Genomic DNA, 18,232 nt, shown 5'->3' on the forward strand with positions numbered 1-18,232 from the left:
TCTCAAAAAAAAAAAAAAAAAAACAAAAAAAGAAAAAATGTCCATGATATACATACATTATGAAAACTGTACTAACCATTAGAAGTATACCATGTGAATGTTTTGCACTTATATGTAGTAGTGATATATAATATTCATATGCACAGTACCTACATGCATACAATCCCAGCACTTTGGTTGGTTTTTTTTTTTTTTTCTGAGACAGAGTCTCACTCTGTTGTCCAGGCTGGAGTGCAATGGCGTGATCTCAGCTCACTGCAGCCTCCACCTCCTGAGTCTAAGCAATTCTCCTGCCTCAGCCTCTGGAGTACCTGGAACTAAAGGCACACACCACCATGCCCGGCTAATTTTTTTTGTATTTTTAGTAGAGACGGGGTTGGCCAGCGGGTCTCAGAACTCCTGACCTCAAGTGATCTGCCCACCTCACCCTCCAAAAGTGCTGAGATTATAGATGTGAGCCCCAGCACCTGACCAATCCCGGCACTTCGGGAGGCCGGGGCTTCAGGATCGCTTGAGGTCAGGAGTTTGAGGAGGCCAGGAGTTTGACACCAACCTGGGCAACATAGTCAAATCTCGTCTCTATAAAAAAATAAAAAATATTAGCCAGGCGTGGTGGTGCGTGTCCTAGCTGTGTCAGGGAATCGCCTGGACCCCGGAGTTGGAGGCTGTAGTGAGCCATGATTGTGCCACTGCACTCCAGCTTGGGCAACTGAGGGAGACCCTGACTCAAAAAAAAAAAAAAGTATTCGTATATAGTATTAGCTATTATAATGGCATAACTCTAAACATCCATATTCATTAATTCTTTTGTCAGGCTGTACTCCAGGAAGCCCAGGTGTTTCGAGGACTGACTTCTACGGTTTCTTTGTCTGCGGAATCAGGAAAGAGTGAAAAGGGTCAGCCACAGAATCCCAAGAAGCAGAGTCCACCAAAAAGTAAGATTTTGATGGTAGTCATAAGGGAAAGAGAATGCAAAAAGAAAATAGATTAGTCAGCCTTCCAAGCACAGCAATGAGTTTTACTAGCTACATAGTTTAAGAGAGGGGCTCTGGCTCTCTCTCCCAGGCTGGAGTGCAGTGGCACAGTCATAGCTCACTACAGCCTTAAACTCCTGAGCTCAAGCAATCCTCCCACCTCAGCCTCCTGAGTAGCTGAGACTACAGGCACATACCACCACGCCTGGCGTATCCCTGGCCTGTTTTGTTGTTGTTGTTATTTTTTGAAACAGAGGCTTGCTCTGTCACCCAGGCTGGAGTACGGTGGCACAATCATAGCTTACTGCAGCCTCGACCTTCCAAGCTCGAGTGATCCTCCCACCTCAGCCTCTGGAGTAGCTAGGACTACAGGTGCACGCCATCATACCCTGGCCTGGCTAATATTGTAATTTTCCATAGATACGAAGTCTCACTGTATTGCCTAGACTGGTCTTGAATTCCTGCGCTCAAGCGATCTCCCCACCTCATACTCCCATAGTATTCGGATTATGGGCATGAGCCACTGTGCCCAACCTACCTGGCATGTTTTTAACATTTCTCTAAATGTTTACTGATGAACAATTAGTTGAATTTCATTACTAACATTATCCTCTCCTTTGGTGAATTTTAGTCTGTGTCTGAAATCCTACATCATAGACTTATGAATTTGGATTAAATGGATTTTAAAATATCATGGCAGAGCCAAAGAGTCCCCTTTTTAGATACATGCTTGTGTGTGTGAGTGGAAACGGAATGCTTCATTCTGTGGCCATCTGGGGTGTGGTTTGGGGAGGGGAACGCTGACCTGGGAGTGGGCCTTGGGCTCTCATGGAGCTCCTGCCTCTGGCCTTGATGGGCCCTGCAGGTCTCTGAGCCTCGGTTCCTTTGTGCTTAAGCAGGATGAGCATGCCAGCCTTGCTGGGTGGTTGTGAGACTGGCTGCGTTGGGATACACGTAGCTACTGCGCACACTGCAGAGAGCTTTGAGGTGGCAGAGAGCTTTGAGGTGGGAGGACAGTTTTCAGAACTAAGCTCATCAATACACAGAACAGTTGTATCTCGTAACTTTTTTTTTTTTTTTTTTTTGAGACAGAGTTTCGCTCTTTTGCCCAGGCTGGAGTGCAGTGGCGCAATCTTGGCTCACCACAACCTCTGCCACCCTGGTTCAAGCAATTCTCCTTCCTCAGCCTCCCAAGCAGCTGGGATTATAGGCATGCGCCACCACGCCTGGCTAATTTTTTGTGTTTTTTAGTAGAGACGGAGTTTCTGCATGTTGGCCAGGCTGGTTTTGAACTCCCGACCTCAGGTGATCCTCCTGCCTCGACCTCCCAAAGTTGCTGGGATTACAGGCGTGAGCCACTGCACCAGGCCATGTATCTCATAATTTTTTAAAGAATTCCTGCACAGGCTGGGCATGGGAGTTCACGCCTGTAATCCCAAAACTTTGGGAAGCTGAGGCGGGAGGACCAGTTGAGTTCAGGAGTTTGAGACCAGCCTGAGCAACATAGTGAGATCCCATCTCTAGAAAAAATTTTTAAAAGTATCTGGGTATGGTAGCGTGCACCTGTGGTCCTAGTTACTCAGGAGGCTAAGGCAAGAGGATCACGTGAGCCCAGGAGGTCAAAGTTGCAGTGAATTATGATTGCACCACTGCACTCCATCCTGGGTGACGGAGTGAGACCCTGTCTCGACAAAAATAAATACTGAGTCCGGGTGTGGTGGCTCATGCCTGTAATCCCAGCACTTTTGCAGGCCGAAGCAGGCTGATCACTTGAGGACAGGAGTTCGAGAACAGCCTGGCCAATGAGGTGAAACCCCGTCTCTACTAAAAACACAAAAATTAGCTGGGCGTGGTGGCAGGCGCCTGTATTCCCAGCTGCTCGGGAGGCTGAGGCAAGAGAATCGTTTGAACCCAGGAGGCGGAGGCTGCAATGAGCTGAGATTGTGCCATTGCCCTCCAGCCTGGGAGTCGCAGCGAGACTCCATCTCAAAACAAACAAAAAATCCCTGTACAAAGAAAAATAAATAATCCTTGTAAATGGACACATGCAGGCCCGTATTTTCCCCTGAAGTGTTGGTAGTTGGTAAGTGTAAGATACAGGGGAACTTTTTGCCCTCCATGGCACGTTGCCAGATCAAACCTTTCTCAGCCAGAAGTGGCTTTGGAAGCTCTAATGGAAGTTTCCTACATGCAAGTGAGGGTACCCAAAGCTCTCATCCTTGGAATCAAATCTCTAGTCAGAGTGTCTGCCACGGGACAAGACCCTAGAGCGATGGGACATGCTGTGCCTTATTTCATCAGAGGTGTCCAGCTTTCCCCAGCACATGGCGTTCTCCCTGATGAAGGCTGCCGGCACAGATGTCAGGCTGGATGTTCTTGGAGGTGCACCTTGGGGAACCGCCGGGCTCTCCAGCTTGCTACTTTCCTTGAATCCAGTAACCAGGCCTAATTTTGCAACAGTCAGTAATAAATTGTTGGCTGAGTAATTTCTGTGTAGCTTTTTGAAGAGTATGTCCAGAAGCCAAAGTTAATTATCCATTTGAAGTCCTTGTTTCAGTTTTAAAAGTGAAGAATATCTGGAAATAGAAATTTAATGTATCCAGCCAGGCACAGTGGCTCACGCCTGTAATCCCAGCACTTTGGGAGGCTGAGGTGGGTGGATCACCTGAGGTCAGGAGTTCGAGACCAGCCTGACCAACATTGTGAAAGCCCGTATCTACTAAAAATACACAAAAAATTTAGCCTGGCATGGTGGTGCATGACTGTAATCCCAGCCACTCGGGAGGCTGAGGCAGGAGAATCGCTTGAACCTAGGAGGTGGAGGTTGCAGTGAGCCAAGATTGCGCCATTGCACTCTAGCCTGGGCGAAAAGAATGAATCTCTATCTCAAAAAAAAAAAAAAAAAAAAAAAAATACCCAGGCATGGTGGCACACAACTGTAGAACCAGCTACTCGGGAGGCTGAGGTAGGAAGATAACTTGAGCCCAGGAGGCGGAGGTTTCACTGAGCCGAGATTGCACCACTGCACTCCAGCCTGAGTGACTGAACTAGACTCCATCTCAAGGAAGAAACAAAAAAGAAAACGAAATTTTATGTGTCCAATTGTAACAAGCAGTGCCAGGCACTGTTCTGAGCACTGTCTTCATCTTCCCCAGTCCTCAACAACCCAGGGAGTAGATGCTACTGTTATCCCCATGTCATAGACAAGAAAGTCGAGATGTGGTGGGACTGAGCTGCCCGAGCCATGCGGTATCCACACAGGTGTCAGCGGAGAGGCCTGGATTTGAACCCAGGCATTCTGGCAGTGCCATTCATATTTTAATCACTGTGCTGTGTTCCTTCTGAAGATTCTCAATTCTCATGTGTTTATTTCAAAATAAAATGCTAGGCACAGTGGCTCACGCCTGTAATCCCAGTACTTAGGGAGGCCAAGGCAGGTGGATCACCTGAGGTTGGAAGTTTGAGACCAGCCTGACCAACATGGAGAAACCCTGTCTCTACTAAAAATACAAAATTAGCTGGGTGTGGTGGCACATGCCTTTAATCCCAGCTACTCAGGAGGCTGAGGTAGGAGAATTGCTTGAACCCAGGAGGCAGAGGTTGCGGTGACTCAAGATCGCGCCATTGCACTCCAGCCTGGGCAACAAGAGTGAAATTCCATTTCGAAATAAATAAATAAGTAAAAAAAAAATGTTTTAAACACCTGTAGAAGTTTTCATTACCATATAAAATTTGAGTAACTTTATTCTCTAATGTAATGTTTAAGTGCACCTCTGTTTCTGAATGTGCCTTGTTTCCAAAGTTAGTTTTGTGACCTTTTGACCAGATATGGAAGTATTGTAAGGTTACTAATCCATGTCTCACACCCTAACCCTTTTTACTTTTGATAGGGAGATCACTAAAAACTTGAAGGCCGTGCCCTCACTTTTCAACAAAGCAGAAAAGAGATTCAGTAAATTCGAGTTCTGTATTGAGAGGCAATAGGGAAGCAGCAAGGCGAACTCCTGCCTTCACTAATCACCAGTACAGTATTTGTAGGCCTTTATTTTACATAGTTTGTTATGGCTCTCAGAGAAGAAAAAGTCTCTGAAAGTCCCCATCTTAGGCTGTGAGATAGGCCTGCGCAGCTAGTCTTAGGTCGGTAGTTTTGTGTTTTATTAGACAGTCATCCTTCAGTATCTGAGGGGACTGGGTTCCAGGCCACCCCTCCCACCAGGATTCCAAAGTTTGCAGATGCTCAAGTCGCTGATATACAGTGATGCAGTATTTGCATATCACCTAAGTACATCCTCCTGTATACTTTAAATCATCCTCTAGATTACTTATAATACCTAATACAATGTAAATACCATGTAAATAGTTGTGCTGTTTAGGGAATAATGTCAAGGAAAAAAGTTTGTCAAAGCAGATGATATTCTGAACGTTTTCCATCCTCAGTTGGTTGCTTGGTGGGTTTCTATGGGACCTGTCTTAGGATGAGTGTATTGAAGATGCCATCAGTGACAAATAATGTGTCATGAAATGTCTGTGATTTTGACTGAGTTTTAAGTTGTTTTGTTAAATAATATTCCTCTTTATGCCATTTCCTAGATGTAGTGGAACCAAAGGAGAGGGGCAAGCTCCTAGCCACCCAGACAGCAGCTGAATTGTCTAAAAACTTATCTTCACCCGGTTCTTACCCACCAGCTGTGAATAAGGGCGGGATGGTAGCTAGTCCCAGTCCCAGTGGCAGCGTGCTGTTCACAGATGAAGGGGTTCCGAAATTTTTGTCAAGAAAGACTTTGGTAGAGTTTCCACAGAAAGTTGTGTCTCCGTTCAGAAAACAGGGCTCCAACTCAGAAGCTCGTCAGGTGGGTCGGAAAATGACGTCGCCTTCGTCTTCATCCTCGTCCAGCTCCTCTGATTCTGAATCTGATGACGAGGCTGACGTTTCAGAGGTCACTCCTCGAGTGGTGAGCAAAGGCAGAGGGGGGCTTCGAAAACCAGAGGCCTCTCGTTCCTCTGAAAGCAGAGCCCCCCAAGTTACAGTATCAGCAAAAGAGAAAACCTTGCTGCAGAAGCCGCATGCGGACGTCACTGGTCCAGAGAAGCCCCACCAGCCAAAGAAGAAAGGGCCCCCTGCTAAGCCATCAGAAGGCAGGGAAGATGCGAGACCAAAAACCACAGTGCCCAGATCTCAAGCAGATGAAGAGTTTTTGAAGCAAAGTTTAAAGGAAAAACAATTGCAGGAAACATTTAGATTAAATGAAATAGATAAAGAAAGCCAAAAGCCATTCGAAGTTAAAGGACCCTTACCTGTCCACACAAAATCAGGGTCGTCTGCACCACTGAAGGGCAGCCCAGTGCCTACTGTGCTGGCAGAAGAGGCCACAGCAGGGGGGCAGCTGCCAGCCACTCCTCCTGGAGCAGCAGAGGGGCATCTGGAAAAACTCGTGCCAGAGCCCCAGCGCAAGGCGGCCCCTCCCCTGCCCAGAAAGGAAACCTCGGGGACACAGGGAATAGAAGGGCACCTGAAGGCTGGAGAGGCAATTGTGGAAGATCAGATACCACCAAGCAATTTGGAGACAGTTCCTGTTGAGCATAACCACGGTTTCCATGAAAAGACAGCAGCATCGAAGCTTGAGGCCGAGGGCGAGGCCATGGAAGACGCGGCCGCGCCAGGGGATGACCGAGGCGGCACACAGGGTATATCTTGACTCGCGCTCCCAAGTGCACCCTGTCCCTTAGGGTAGTGAGGCAAAAGAACTAGTTGGCCGGGCGCGGTGGCTCAAGCCTGTAATCCCAGCACTTTGGGAGGCCGAGACGGGCGGATCATGAGGTCAGGAGATCGAGACCATCCTGGCTAACAGGGTGAAACCCCGTCTCTACTAAAAAATACAAAAAACTAGCCGGGCGAGGTGGCGGGCGCCTGTAGTCCCAGCTACTCGGGAGGCTGAGGCAGGAGAATGGCGTAAACCCGGGAAGCAGAGCTTGCAGTGAGCTGAGATCCGGCCACTGCACTCCAGCCTGGGCGACAGAGCCAGACTCCGTCTCAAAAAAAAAAAACTAGTTTACATATGCTTGTAGAGCAGTGTTACAGTCAATCAAAATCTGTACTAGAAATATGGCCTAATGCTGTCTCAGCCAGGCAGAAAATTATGTCTTAATTATGGACAAGCCACATCTTTATATTCAGAATCCCTAAAATATTTAACATTCTTTTTTTTTTTTTAAGATGGAGTCTTGCTCTGTTGCCCAGGCTGGAGTGCAGAGGCGCGACCTCTGCTCACTGCAACCTCCACCTCCCTGGTTCAAGCAATTCCCCTGCCTCAGCCTCCCAAGTTGCTGAGATTACAGGTGCAGGTCACCACACCCAGCTAATTTTTTTGTGTTTTTAGTAGAGATGGGGTTTCACCATATTAGCCAGGCTGGTCTCGAACTCCTGACCTCAAGGAATCCACCCACCTCGGCCTCCCAAAGTGCTGGGATTACAGGCATCAGCATCTGTACCCTGCTTAACCTTCATCTTTTTTTTTTTTTTTTTTTTTTGAGACAGAGTCTTACACTGTCACCAGGCTGGAGTGCAGTGGTGAAATCTTGGCTCACTGCAACCTCTGCCTCCTGGGTTCAAGCCATTCTCCTGCCTCAGCCTCCTGAGTAGCTGGGATTATAGGCACCTACCACCACGCCCAGCTAATTTTTGTACATTTAGTAAAGACGGGGTTTCACCATGTTGACCAGGATGGTCTCAGTCTCCTGACCTCGTGATCCACCTACCTCGGCCTCCCAAAGGGCTGGGATTACAGGCATGAGCCACTGCGCCCGGCCCCCAACCTTCATCTTAAAGAGTATGTCCTTGGCACTCTTGACCGTTTCTTAACCAGTATAATTTTTGAAAACTGGCAGCTTAACATTGTTACCGCTGACTTTTGAAGGTGTCTAAGTGTTCATTGATGACCTTGTGGGGCATCTCACTAAGTGAAAAGGGGAGCCTCTGGTTTAACTTGCATAGGTGAAGAACAGTAGCTAGTCACTTGGCATGAGAGTCTTCGGGTAAATTAGATGATTACTTTTAGCATCCTGTGCAAAGGGCAGATTCACAGTTCAGGAATTAAAGCAGTGTGTNCCTCCTGAGTAGCTGGGATTATAGGCACCTACCACCACGCCCAGCTAATTTTGTACATTTAGTAAAGACGGGGTTTCACCATGTTGACCAGGATGGTCTCAGTCTCCTGACCTCGTGATCCACCTACCTCGGCCTCCCAAAGGGCTGGGATTACAGGCATGAGCCACTGCGCCCGGCCCCAACCTTCATCTTAAAGAGTATGTCCTTGGCACTCTTGACCGTTTCTTAACCAGTATAATTTTGAAAACTGGCAGCTTAACATTGTTACCGCTGACTTTTGAAGGTGTCTAAGTGTTCATTGATGACCTTGTGGGGCATCTCACTAAGTGAAAAGGGGAGCCTCTGGTTTAACTTGCATAGGTGAAGAACAGTAGCTAGTCACTTGGCATGAGAGTCTTCGGGTAAATTAGATGATTACTTTTAGCATCCTGTGCAAAGGGCAGATTCACAGTTCAGGAATTAAAGCAGTGTGTTGTACAGGGCAGACTGCTGCATACGCATCCTTTCCCCTGGACAGCATTTCCTTCTCCGGTTAACTGAAAACACATATGGGCTGCTTTACTCTTGTAGAAGAAATTTTATGAAGGGCTTTTTTTTTTTTTTGACATGGGTTTTGCTCTTGTTGTCCAGGCTGGAGTGCAATGGCGCAATCTTGGCTCACTGCAACCTCTGCCTCCTGGGTTCAAGCAATGCTCATGCCTCAGCCTCCAGAGTAGCCGGGATTACAGGCGTGTGGCACCACCCCTGGCTAGTTTTTGTATTTTTAGTAGTGACGGGGTTTCACCATGTCAGCCAGGCTAGTCTCAAACTCCTGACCCCAGGTGATCCACCCACCTTGGCCTCTCAAAGTGCTGGGATTACAGGCATGAGCCACCATGCCTAGCGTATGAAGGCTTTTAAAGGGCAACGGTATTTATGCCTATTATGTTACCATTTCCTTTTTGTTTTTGGGAGATGGAGTCTCACTCTGTCACCCAGGCTGCAGTACAGCAACACGATCTCAGCTCACTGCTGGCTTCACCTCCCGGGTACCAGCGATTCTCCTGCCTCAGCCCCCTGTGTAGCTGCCACTACAGGCGCCTGCCACCACGCCTGGCTAATTTTTGTATTTTTAGTAGAGACAGTGTTTTGCCATGTTGGTCAGGCTGGTCTTGAACTCCTGACCTCAAGTGATCCACCCACCTCTGCCTCCCAAAGTGCTGGGATTACAGGCGTGAGCCAGTGCGCCCGGCTATGTTACCATTTTCTTGAGCACTAAACTTGATAAAATGCAATGTGCTTTAGGTGGGTCGTGGCAAACATGAAAAGGCCAGCTTCCGTTTTAGAATCCATGGCTCTTCTTGAAGACTTCTCTAAAATGCATGGTCCCTAACAAGCGCGGCTCTGTCCTGTGTCTGCTCTCCATCCTCTGCACCGCCGCCCCTTGCCTTATGTGCCTTACCTGACGCCTTCTTGTTCCTGGTTCGTTGTGCGACGGGATTTATGTGTTTTCTCCCCTCTCCATCTGCTCTTTCATCGGTATGCCAAGTGCCGGGGCTTGCCAGACTTCCCAGGCCTCAGGAACTGCATTTCCTGATGCTGCTGCTTTCACTCCTCCTGCTCTAAAATGGAGATGAATAACACAACTTGCAGGATAAAAACAGAATTGAGAGTTTTCAGATTGCAAACCTTTCTGAAGAGAAAATTATAACATTTCATGGATGTGTTGTTTCTTAAATATCTTCTGTGCCCATGCGCGCAACCCACCTTGCAGAGCTGTGTCTGTGTGGGGCCACGGTCTCGCTAGGTAGTCCGTGCCCCAGTACTTGCCTTCCAGGTAGCGTGGTTTTAGATCAGTTTTATAACCCACATCTTGGTCAGTTATCACCCTCCTATAGTAACTAAAATAATATGTTCTGCTTTGAAGGTGTATCTACACCACACCGAAGACACTCAGCTTGTGGAGATTGGAATGATGCCAGCTCTTTAAATAAGACATCGTTTTTGTTTAACGTAACTTAAAACTGAAAATCAGAGCTTTTGATATTAATCGAAATAGTGAGAAAATACATGTATTTAAGTTATTTTTTTTGTGGAGCATGAATGGAAGTTAAGACAGACCTAATGACCTGATTTCCAGAAATTGAGTCAGTACAAATCTTAACCTAAACGTCAGCCTTGTTCCTGTGCTGGTTTTGATTTTGCCATTATGTTATATTTGATGTCCTACTGCAGGAATCCAGTACTTCTTTTGCCTCAACCCCTGCTTGTAGTTTAGAATTACCAAATGTTTAAATGCTGTGTTGTTATTAGAATTTATCTAATTTTATTGTATCAGAGATTCAGAAGTCTCCTTTAGTTTAAGCTTTTCAATTTTTTTTTTTTTTTTTTTTGGACACAGAGTCTTGCTCTGTCCCACAGGCTGCAGTGCAGTGATGTGATCTTGGCTCACTGCAGCCTCCACTCCCAGTCTCAAGTGATCCTCCCACCTCAGCCTTCTGAGTAGCTGGAGACTACAGGTGCATCACCATGCCCTGCTAAATTTTTTTTTTTTCTTTTTTTTGAGACAGTCTTACTTTGTCACACAGGCTGCAGTGATGCAATCTCAGGTCATTGCAACCTCTGCCTCCTGGGTTCAAATAATTCTTGTGCCTCAGCCTCCCGACATAGCTGGGATTACGGGCATGTGCCACCACATGGACCTGCTAACTTTTGTAACTTTAGTGGAAACGGGGTTTCACCTTCTTGGCCAGGATGCTCTCAAACTCCTGGCCTCAAGCAATCTGCCCACCTCGGCCTCTCAAAGTGCTGGGATTACAGGTGCGAGCCACTGTGCCTGGCCCCTGCTAATTTTTTATTATTTGTAGAGACAGAGTCTCACTATTTTGCCCAGAATGATCTAGAACTCCTGAGCTCAAGCAATCCTCCCAACTCGACCTCCCAAAGTGCTGGGATTATGGGTATGAGCCACCATGCCCAGCCCAGATTTCTAATAGAGGTAGATTTTATCATGCATCTCTAAGTTACCTGAAAGTCCTGCCATAATTGTTCTAGGCATTTTCAAACTTTTGAGAAGCCTAGAAGTATACAAACTAAGACGTTAAGACACGTTGTATGGCCTGGCACAGTGGCTCACGCCTGTAATCCCAGCACTTTGGGAGGCCAAGGCGGGCAGATCACTTGAGGTCAGGAGATTGAAACCACCCTGGCCAACATGGTGAAGCCCCATCTCTACTGAAAATACAAAAATTAGCCAGGCATGGTGGCAGACGCCTATAATCCCAGCCACTGGGGAGTCTGAGGCAGGAGAATCTCTTGAACCCAGGAGGTGGAGGTTGCAGTGAGCTGAGATCGCACCATTGCCCTCCAGCCTGGGCGACAGAGTGAGACTCCATCTCAAAAAAAAGACACATTGTAATAACTATTCCATTTCTTAAATTGGTAAGGCTGTATGTTTTAGAATATACTTCCAAGTAATGTCTTTCTTTTTCTTTACTGTGGCTTTTGTCGTCTTTTCTTTTTTAATGAGACAATTTGTTTCTCACAGATAGGGTGATGAAGAATGCTTGGTAGATAATAAGGGCCTGTGTGTGAGCCAAGTCATTCAGAAAGAGCTGTCCTTTTGTCGGTCTCACGGGCATCGTGTTTCCTCCACAGAGCCGGCCCCAATGCCTGCCGAGCCATTTGACAACACTACCTACAAGAACCTCCAACATCATGACTACACCATGTACACCTTCTTAGACCTAAACCTCGATCTCTCCAAATTCAGGATGCCTCAGCCCTCCTCAGGCCGGGAGTCACCTCGACACTGAGGGCCCTCGCTGTGAAGATGAACCTTCCACCGTCTTCGCTGCATCCTGGAGTGCAAAAATAAAATCCACTCAAGAGTAACAAAGCCCAGTGTGCATAATCGGTTTCACTTTTACTTTTTTTTTTTTGAGACAGGGTCTCACTCTGTCACCCAGGTTGGAGTGCAATGGTGTGATCTTGGCTCACTGCAACCTCCACCTCCTGGGTTCAAGTGATTCTCCTACCTTAGCCTCCTGAGTAGCTGGGACTACAGGTACTCACCACCAGACCCAGCTAATTTTTGTATTTTTAGTAGAGACAGGTTTTCACCATGTTGGCCAGGCTGGTCTCGAACTCCTGACCTCAGATGATCTGCCCACCTCGGCCTCCCAAAATGCTGGGATTATAGGCGTGAGCCATTGCACCCGTCCACTTTCACGCTTTTTACAGTGAGTGGTGAATTAGCAACAGTAATGCTGATTATCCAACATATATTTTGGAATATCTACTGTGTGCAAGGAATTTTTCTGTAAGGTTATGGATCACTGGACAAATCCGTATAATTAGAGAATTTTAAGCGCTTTACAGCGGTGTGATTCTACTGTGCTGAGCCTAGTCAATTTAGCATTAAACTGATTATCAGCTGAGTATCAATAATGTAATAGTGACTTTTTTTTTTTTTTTTGAGACAGAGTCTCACTCTCGCCCAGGTTGGAGTGCAATGGCACAATCTTGACTTACTGCAAACTCCGCCTCCTGGGTTCAAGCGATTCTCCTGCCTCAGCCTCCCGAGTAGCTAGGACTACAGGCTCACACCACCATGCCTGGCTAATTTTTTTTGTATTTTTAGTAGAGAGAGAGTTTCACCATCTTGGCCAGGCTGGTCTTGAACCCCTGACTTCATGATCCACCCGCCTCGGCCTCCCAAAATGCTGGGATTACAGGCATGAGCCACTGCACCCAGCCAGTAATAGTGACTTCTAATCCTACAGCCCTGGTTTTTGATTATTAGAAACAGGAATTTTGGCCAGGTGCAGTGGATAACGCCTGTAATCCCAGCATTTTGGGAGGGCAAGGCAGGTGGATCACCTTAGGTCAGGAGTTTGAGACCAGCCTGGCCAACATAGAGAAACCCCGTCTCTACTAAAAATACAAAAATTAGCCAGGCATGCTAGTGGGCACCTGTAATCCCAGCTACTCGGGAGGCTGAGGCAGAAGAATCATTTGAGCCTGGGAGGCAGAGGTTGCAGTGAGCCGAGATCACGCCATTGCACTCCAGCCTGGGCGACAGGAGCGAAACTCCATCCAAAAAAAAAAAAAAAAAAAAAAACAGGAATGTTACTAATTTTAACTGCTGCATTGCAAACAAATTGTATTGCAGTCTTTTACTATCAGAAAAGGAAGAGAATTGTTTTGTTTGCCTCTGTTAGGTATTTTGTGTAAACTTGGGGACATTTTCATTGGTGAGATTAGGAAGAGGTGAAGTTTTGTGCAGTACAATGACAAAGTTGATCCTAGCTGACCGTAGGCACTCAGTGAGCTATTTTACCTATTGAGGGTTTCTGGGTTGGCCAAGTAACCTTCCATCCCTTGTGATAACTTTAAGGCACACCTTCAGGGGCAGTGGGGGCAGGGGGGCTCCTGTGCATCACATGGAGCACACTCCCCCAGCACTGTGCAGAGACAGAGCCCAGTCTGACTTAGAGAAAGTAACCAATGTAGGTGAAGGCCAAGGCATGGTGGCTCACGCCTGTGATCCCAGCTCTTTGGGAGGCCAAGGCGGGTAGATCACTTGAGGTCAGGAGTTTTGAGACCAACCTGGCCAATGTGGTGAAACCCTGTGTCTACTAAAAATACAAAAATTAGCCGACCGTGGTGGTACACGCCTGTAATCCCAGCTACTCAGGAGGCTGAGGCAGGAGAATCGCTTGAACCTGGGATGCAGACTTTGCAGTAAGCCGAGATCATGCCATTGCACTCTGGTCTGGGTGACAGCGTGAGACTCCATCTCAAAAAAAAAAAATTTTTTTTTTTTAATATCAAAATTGAAAACTGGTATTGTGGTCATCTGCCTCAGATTGTGTTATCACACAGGAGACTTAGCAACTCAGCCAGATTCTTCTAAACACATTTTTTATAATAAAAGTGGTAAAACTACATTACCAAAAAGAAAATAGTAAACTTACCTAAAATCCACTAAGCTAACCCAGGCATTTTTTCTTTTCTTTTTTTTTTTTTGAGACAGCCTCACTCTTGCCCGGAGCAGTGGTGCAATCTCAGCCTACTGCAGCCTCATCCTCCCAGGCCCAAGCAATCCTCCCATCTCAGCTCACTTTGTAGCTGGGACTGCAGGCACTGGCCACCATGCCTGACTAATTTTTGTGTTTTTTGTAGAGGCGGGGCCTGCCTCAGCCCCTGAAAGTGCTGGGATTGCAGGCGTGAGCCCCCATGCCCAGCCATTAACATCTTCCAGGATTCCCCGTGGTGATTAAAGTGATGTAACCATTTTAATGTACATACAGCTTTTCTATCCTGCTATTTGCTTTTTTTTTGGTTTTTCATTTAATGGCTTCTCAAGCTGGGACCCATGGAACTACTGTGATGGGCGGTGATGCTTTGGAAATGGAAATTCCTTTAATATTAAAATGAACATGAATATATTTTGATATGCATATATTTTTAGGATGAAGCGTGAGACTTGTATAAAGTTCTTCCCTGGCCGGGCACAGTGGCTCATGCCTATAATCCCTGCACTTTGGGAGGCTGAGGCGGGAATTTGAGACCAGCCTGACCAACACGGTGAAACCCCATCTCTACTAACAATACAAAATTAGGCCGGGCGCGGTGGCTCAAGCCTGTAATCCCAGCACTTTGGGAGGCCGAGACGGGCGGATCACGAGGTCAGGAGATCGAGACCATCCTGGCTAATACGCTGGAAACCCCGTCTCTTAACTAAAAAATACGAAAAAAAAACTAGCGGGCGACGAGCGCGGGCGCCTGATCCAGGGCTTACTCGGTAGGGCTGAGACAGCGAGAATGGCGTGAACCCGGGAGGCGGAGGCTTGCAGTGAGCTGAGAGCCGGCACAGCACTCCAGCCTGCCGCAGGCACAAACTCCGTCTTCAAAAAAAAAAAAAAAAAAAAAAAAAAAAAACAATACCAAAATTATCTAGGTGTGTTGGTGCATGCCTGTACTACTCGGGAGGCTGAGGCAGGAAAATCACTTGAACCCAGGAGGCGGAGGTTGCAGTGAGCGGAGATCGCGCCATTGCACTCCAGCCTGGGCAACAAGAGCAAAAGTCCATCTCAAAAAATATATAAATTTCTTCCCTTAGAACCAGTGCTGTTGGGCTAGTCTTTCTGGGATTTTGGTTTACGCTCCTCCACCATTGAAAGGGCTTAAAACCCAATAGCCAGCACCAAGCACAGTTCTGCATTTTGTAGCTAGCATTGCAGATGACTTCTTGACAGTCCACCTGGTGGCAATACGGTGGGCACCCACGGGGCTATTGTTGGGGTCTATGTGATTTCCCACATTCTGTCTTGGAGTGCTGTCAGAGGCTGGGCGCGGCTCACGCCTGTAATCCCAGCACTTTGGAAGGTGGAGGTGGGCAGTCACGAGGTCAGGAGACCATCCTGGCTAACACGGTGAAACCCCGTCTCTTCTAAAATAAATACAAAAAATTAGCCGGGCGTGGTGGTGGGCGCCTGTGATCCTGACTACTCAGGAGGCTGAGGCAGGAGAATGGCGTGAACCCGGGAGGCGGAGCTTGCAGTGAGCCGAGTTCGCACCACTGCACTCCAGCCTGGGCGACAGAGTGAGATTCCGTCACAAAAAGAAAAAAAAATTAGCTTACAGAAAGGGACAGGAAGCAGGGTTTGTCTGTTGGGCTATAGTTTGTTGACCCAGTATTAAAGAGGTAATTTTAATTTAATAAAAGGGCTGACCAGAGATAGGATTAAAATGAGTGAGTGTTTTAGGTGCTCAGCTTCCTTGGTTCTACCACCTTCTCTCCCTGACCCTCCTTCCCCTTCCCCCTGACCTTGGTTGGCCTTTATTCTAGAAGGGATCTGAAGCAATAGAATATAAAAAATTCACAACTGCTAAAACAGTGTTCCTTCTAGTGTAATTTTCACTCTTACAGACCTGTCTGTAATAAACATTATTTGAAATGCCTGCTATATGCTAGGCACTATGCCTCAGTCATGGGTTCAGACATGTTTGAGACAGCTTGCCTTCTGTGAGTGCATGGCCTGGGAAGGGGGCAGCTGAGAGATGCATGGCGATGTGCCGGATAATAACAGACGTGGAAGACGAGGCAGGGGAGCTGCCTGGGGAGCGGCAGAGATGGGGATTCATCAGAGAAGGCTTTGAAGGACATCATGCCTCATCCGGATGTTGAAAGGGATTTCGCCAGGAGCACAGGGCATTGGTGGAGGGAGCCCTGGAGGGCAGTCCTCAAGGCCTCCAGATGGGGGATGTGAGAGGCACTGGGGCTGAAGCAGCATCTGGGTGTGAGGAAGCCACAGCCCATTGGCTCTCCACTGCGGTCTCAGAGCAACCTCGGGCTAAATGGCTGAGGCCAATCCTTTACGAAGGGCCACCACGCCCAGCTAATTTTTGTATTTATACTAGAGTTAGGATTTCACCATTTTGGCCGGGCTGGTCTCAAACTCCTGGCCTCAAGCTATCTCTCCCCCTTCGCCTCCCTAAGTGCAGGGATCTGCTGGCCCATAGATGCCATCTTTCAACTGCCTGTATTCAGAGACTCTGTCACCTCCCCAAGCCCTTTGTGGGAGGAAAACTAGACAATGAAATCCAGCCAAACAAGAGATGAACTAACATTCAACATTCAAAACTTGGGCCAGGCTCGGTGGCTCACGTTTGTAATTCCAGCACTTCAGGAAGCCACGATGGGCGGATCACCTGAGGTCAGGAGTTTGAAACCACCCTGGCCAACATGGTGAAATTGTTTGAGACCAGCCTGGCCAACATGGCAAAACCCCATCTCTACCAAAAATACAAAAATTAGCTCGTCATGATGGTGGGCTCCTGTAATCCCGGCTACTTGGGAAGCTGTGGTAGTAAAATCACTTCAACCTGGGAGGCAGAAGCTGCGGTGAGCCAAGACCATGCCATTGCACTCCAGCCTGGGCAACAAAAGTGAAAGTCCATCTCAAAAAAAAAAAAAATCAAGAATCGAAGGCTACAGTAGTACTGGAGGAGACCTTAGAACCTGTTTGCCTGTGAATTAAGGCTAAACAACTACGGAGATTGCAAGACAGAATGAGAGTGTTATAAACCCTAACGAGTAAGCAAAAGATAAACCAAGAACCTGGAGGACACAAACAGGAGCTTGGGAGGTAGCCCAGGAGAACTCAGCTCATCCTTCAGAGCAAATGAGTCGGTACTGTGCGGAATAGACACTTGGCAGGATGGAGATGAGAAACGTAAAATAGAAACTTGGAGGCTGGACGTGGTGGCTCACACTGGTAATCCCAGCACTGTGGGAGGCCGAGGTGGGCAGATCACCTGCAGTCAGACGTTCGAGACCAGCCTGGCCAACATGGCGAAATCCCGTCTCTACTAAAAACCCAAAAATTAGCCAAGCGTCATAGCGCTGGCCTATAATCTCATTTACTCGGGAGACTGCAGCAAGGAGAATTGCTCGAACCTGGGAGGCGGAGGTTGCAGTGAGCCGAGATCACGCCACTGTACTCCAGCCTGGGCAACAGAGTGAGACTCCATCTCTAAATAAATAAAATAAAAAGCAACTCTTGGCCAGGCATATTGGCTCATGCCTGGAATCACAGCACTCTGGGAGGCTGACATGGGAGGGTCACTTGAGCTCAGATGTTCGAGACCTGCCTGGGCAACATAGTGAGACCCTGTCTCAAAAAAATAGATAAAAAATAAAAATAGGCCAGGTGTGGTGGCTCACGCCTGTAATCTCAGCACTCTGGGAGGCCGAGGCAGGTGGATCACGAGGTCAGGAGATCGAGACCATCCTGGCTAACACGGTGAAACCCCGTCTCTACTAAAATACAAAAAATTAGCCGGGCGTGGTGGCGGGCGCCTGTAGTCCCAGCCACTTGGGAGGCTGAGGCAGGAGAATGGTGTGAACCTGGGAGGCGGAGCTTGCAGTGAGCTGGGATCGTACTATTGCACTCCAGCCTGAGCAACAGAGCAAGACTCCATCTCAAAAAAATAATAATAAAATAAAAAAATAAAGAGGCAACTCTTTTATCATTATAAGACAAGGCAGAGGGAAAAAAAGAAAAAAGAAACAACTCTTGTTACCAAAAAAGGTTGAAAATATCCCTTCTGCTGTCCCCGCCCACAATGTCCTAACCTAGCAGGTGTTGACCTAAAGAAAGAAGCA

At 47.4% G+C, this 18,232-nt stretch overlaps 1 protein-coding gene across 3 annotated transcripts in view; it reads left to right on the plus strand.

Moving 5' to 3' along the window:
• The window catches only part of NDUFV3 (NADH:ubiquinone oxidoreductase subunit V3), a 14,506-nt gene extending 2,006 nt beyond the window's left edge, over positions 1 to 12,500 (plus strand). The window contains exons 2-4 of one of the 3 annotated variants that reach the window (XM_017855221.1): positions 815 to 935; positions 5,565 to 6,659; positions 11,716 to 12,497. In XM_017855221.1, coding sequence (XP_017710710.1) covers positions 815 to 935; positions 5,565 to 6,659; positions 11,716 to 11,873 — 1,374 coding nt within the window. In that variant the 3' untranslated portion in view covers positions 11,874 to 12,497. Of the gene's footprint in view, positions 1 to 814; positions 936 to 5,564; positions 6,660 to 11,715 lie in introns of all 3 variants that reach the window. The other 2 variants (XM_017855222.1, XM_017855223.1) reach the window with 2 other exon arrangements.
• The last annotated feature ends 5,732 nt before the right edge of the window (positions 12,501 to 18,232 follow it).

Source organism: Rhinopithecus bieti, unplaced genomic scaffold (genome assembly GCF_001698545.2).
Source record: "Rhinopithecus bieti isolate Rb0 unplaced genomic scaffold, ASM169854v2 scaffold_40803, whole genome shotgun sequence".
Classification (NCBI taxonomy): domain Eukaryota; kingdom Metazoa; phylum Chordata; class Mammalia; order Primates; family Cercopithecidae; genus Rhinopithecus; species Rhinopithecus bieti.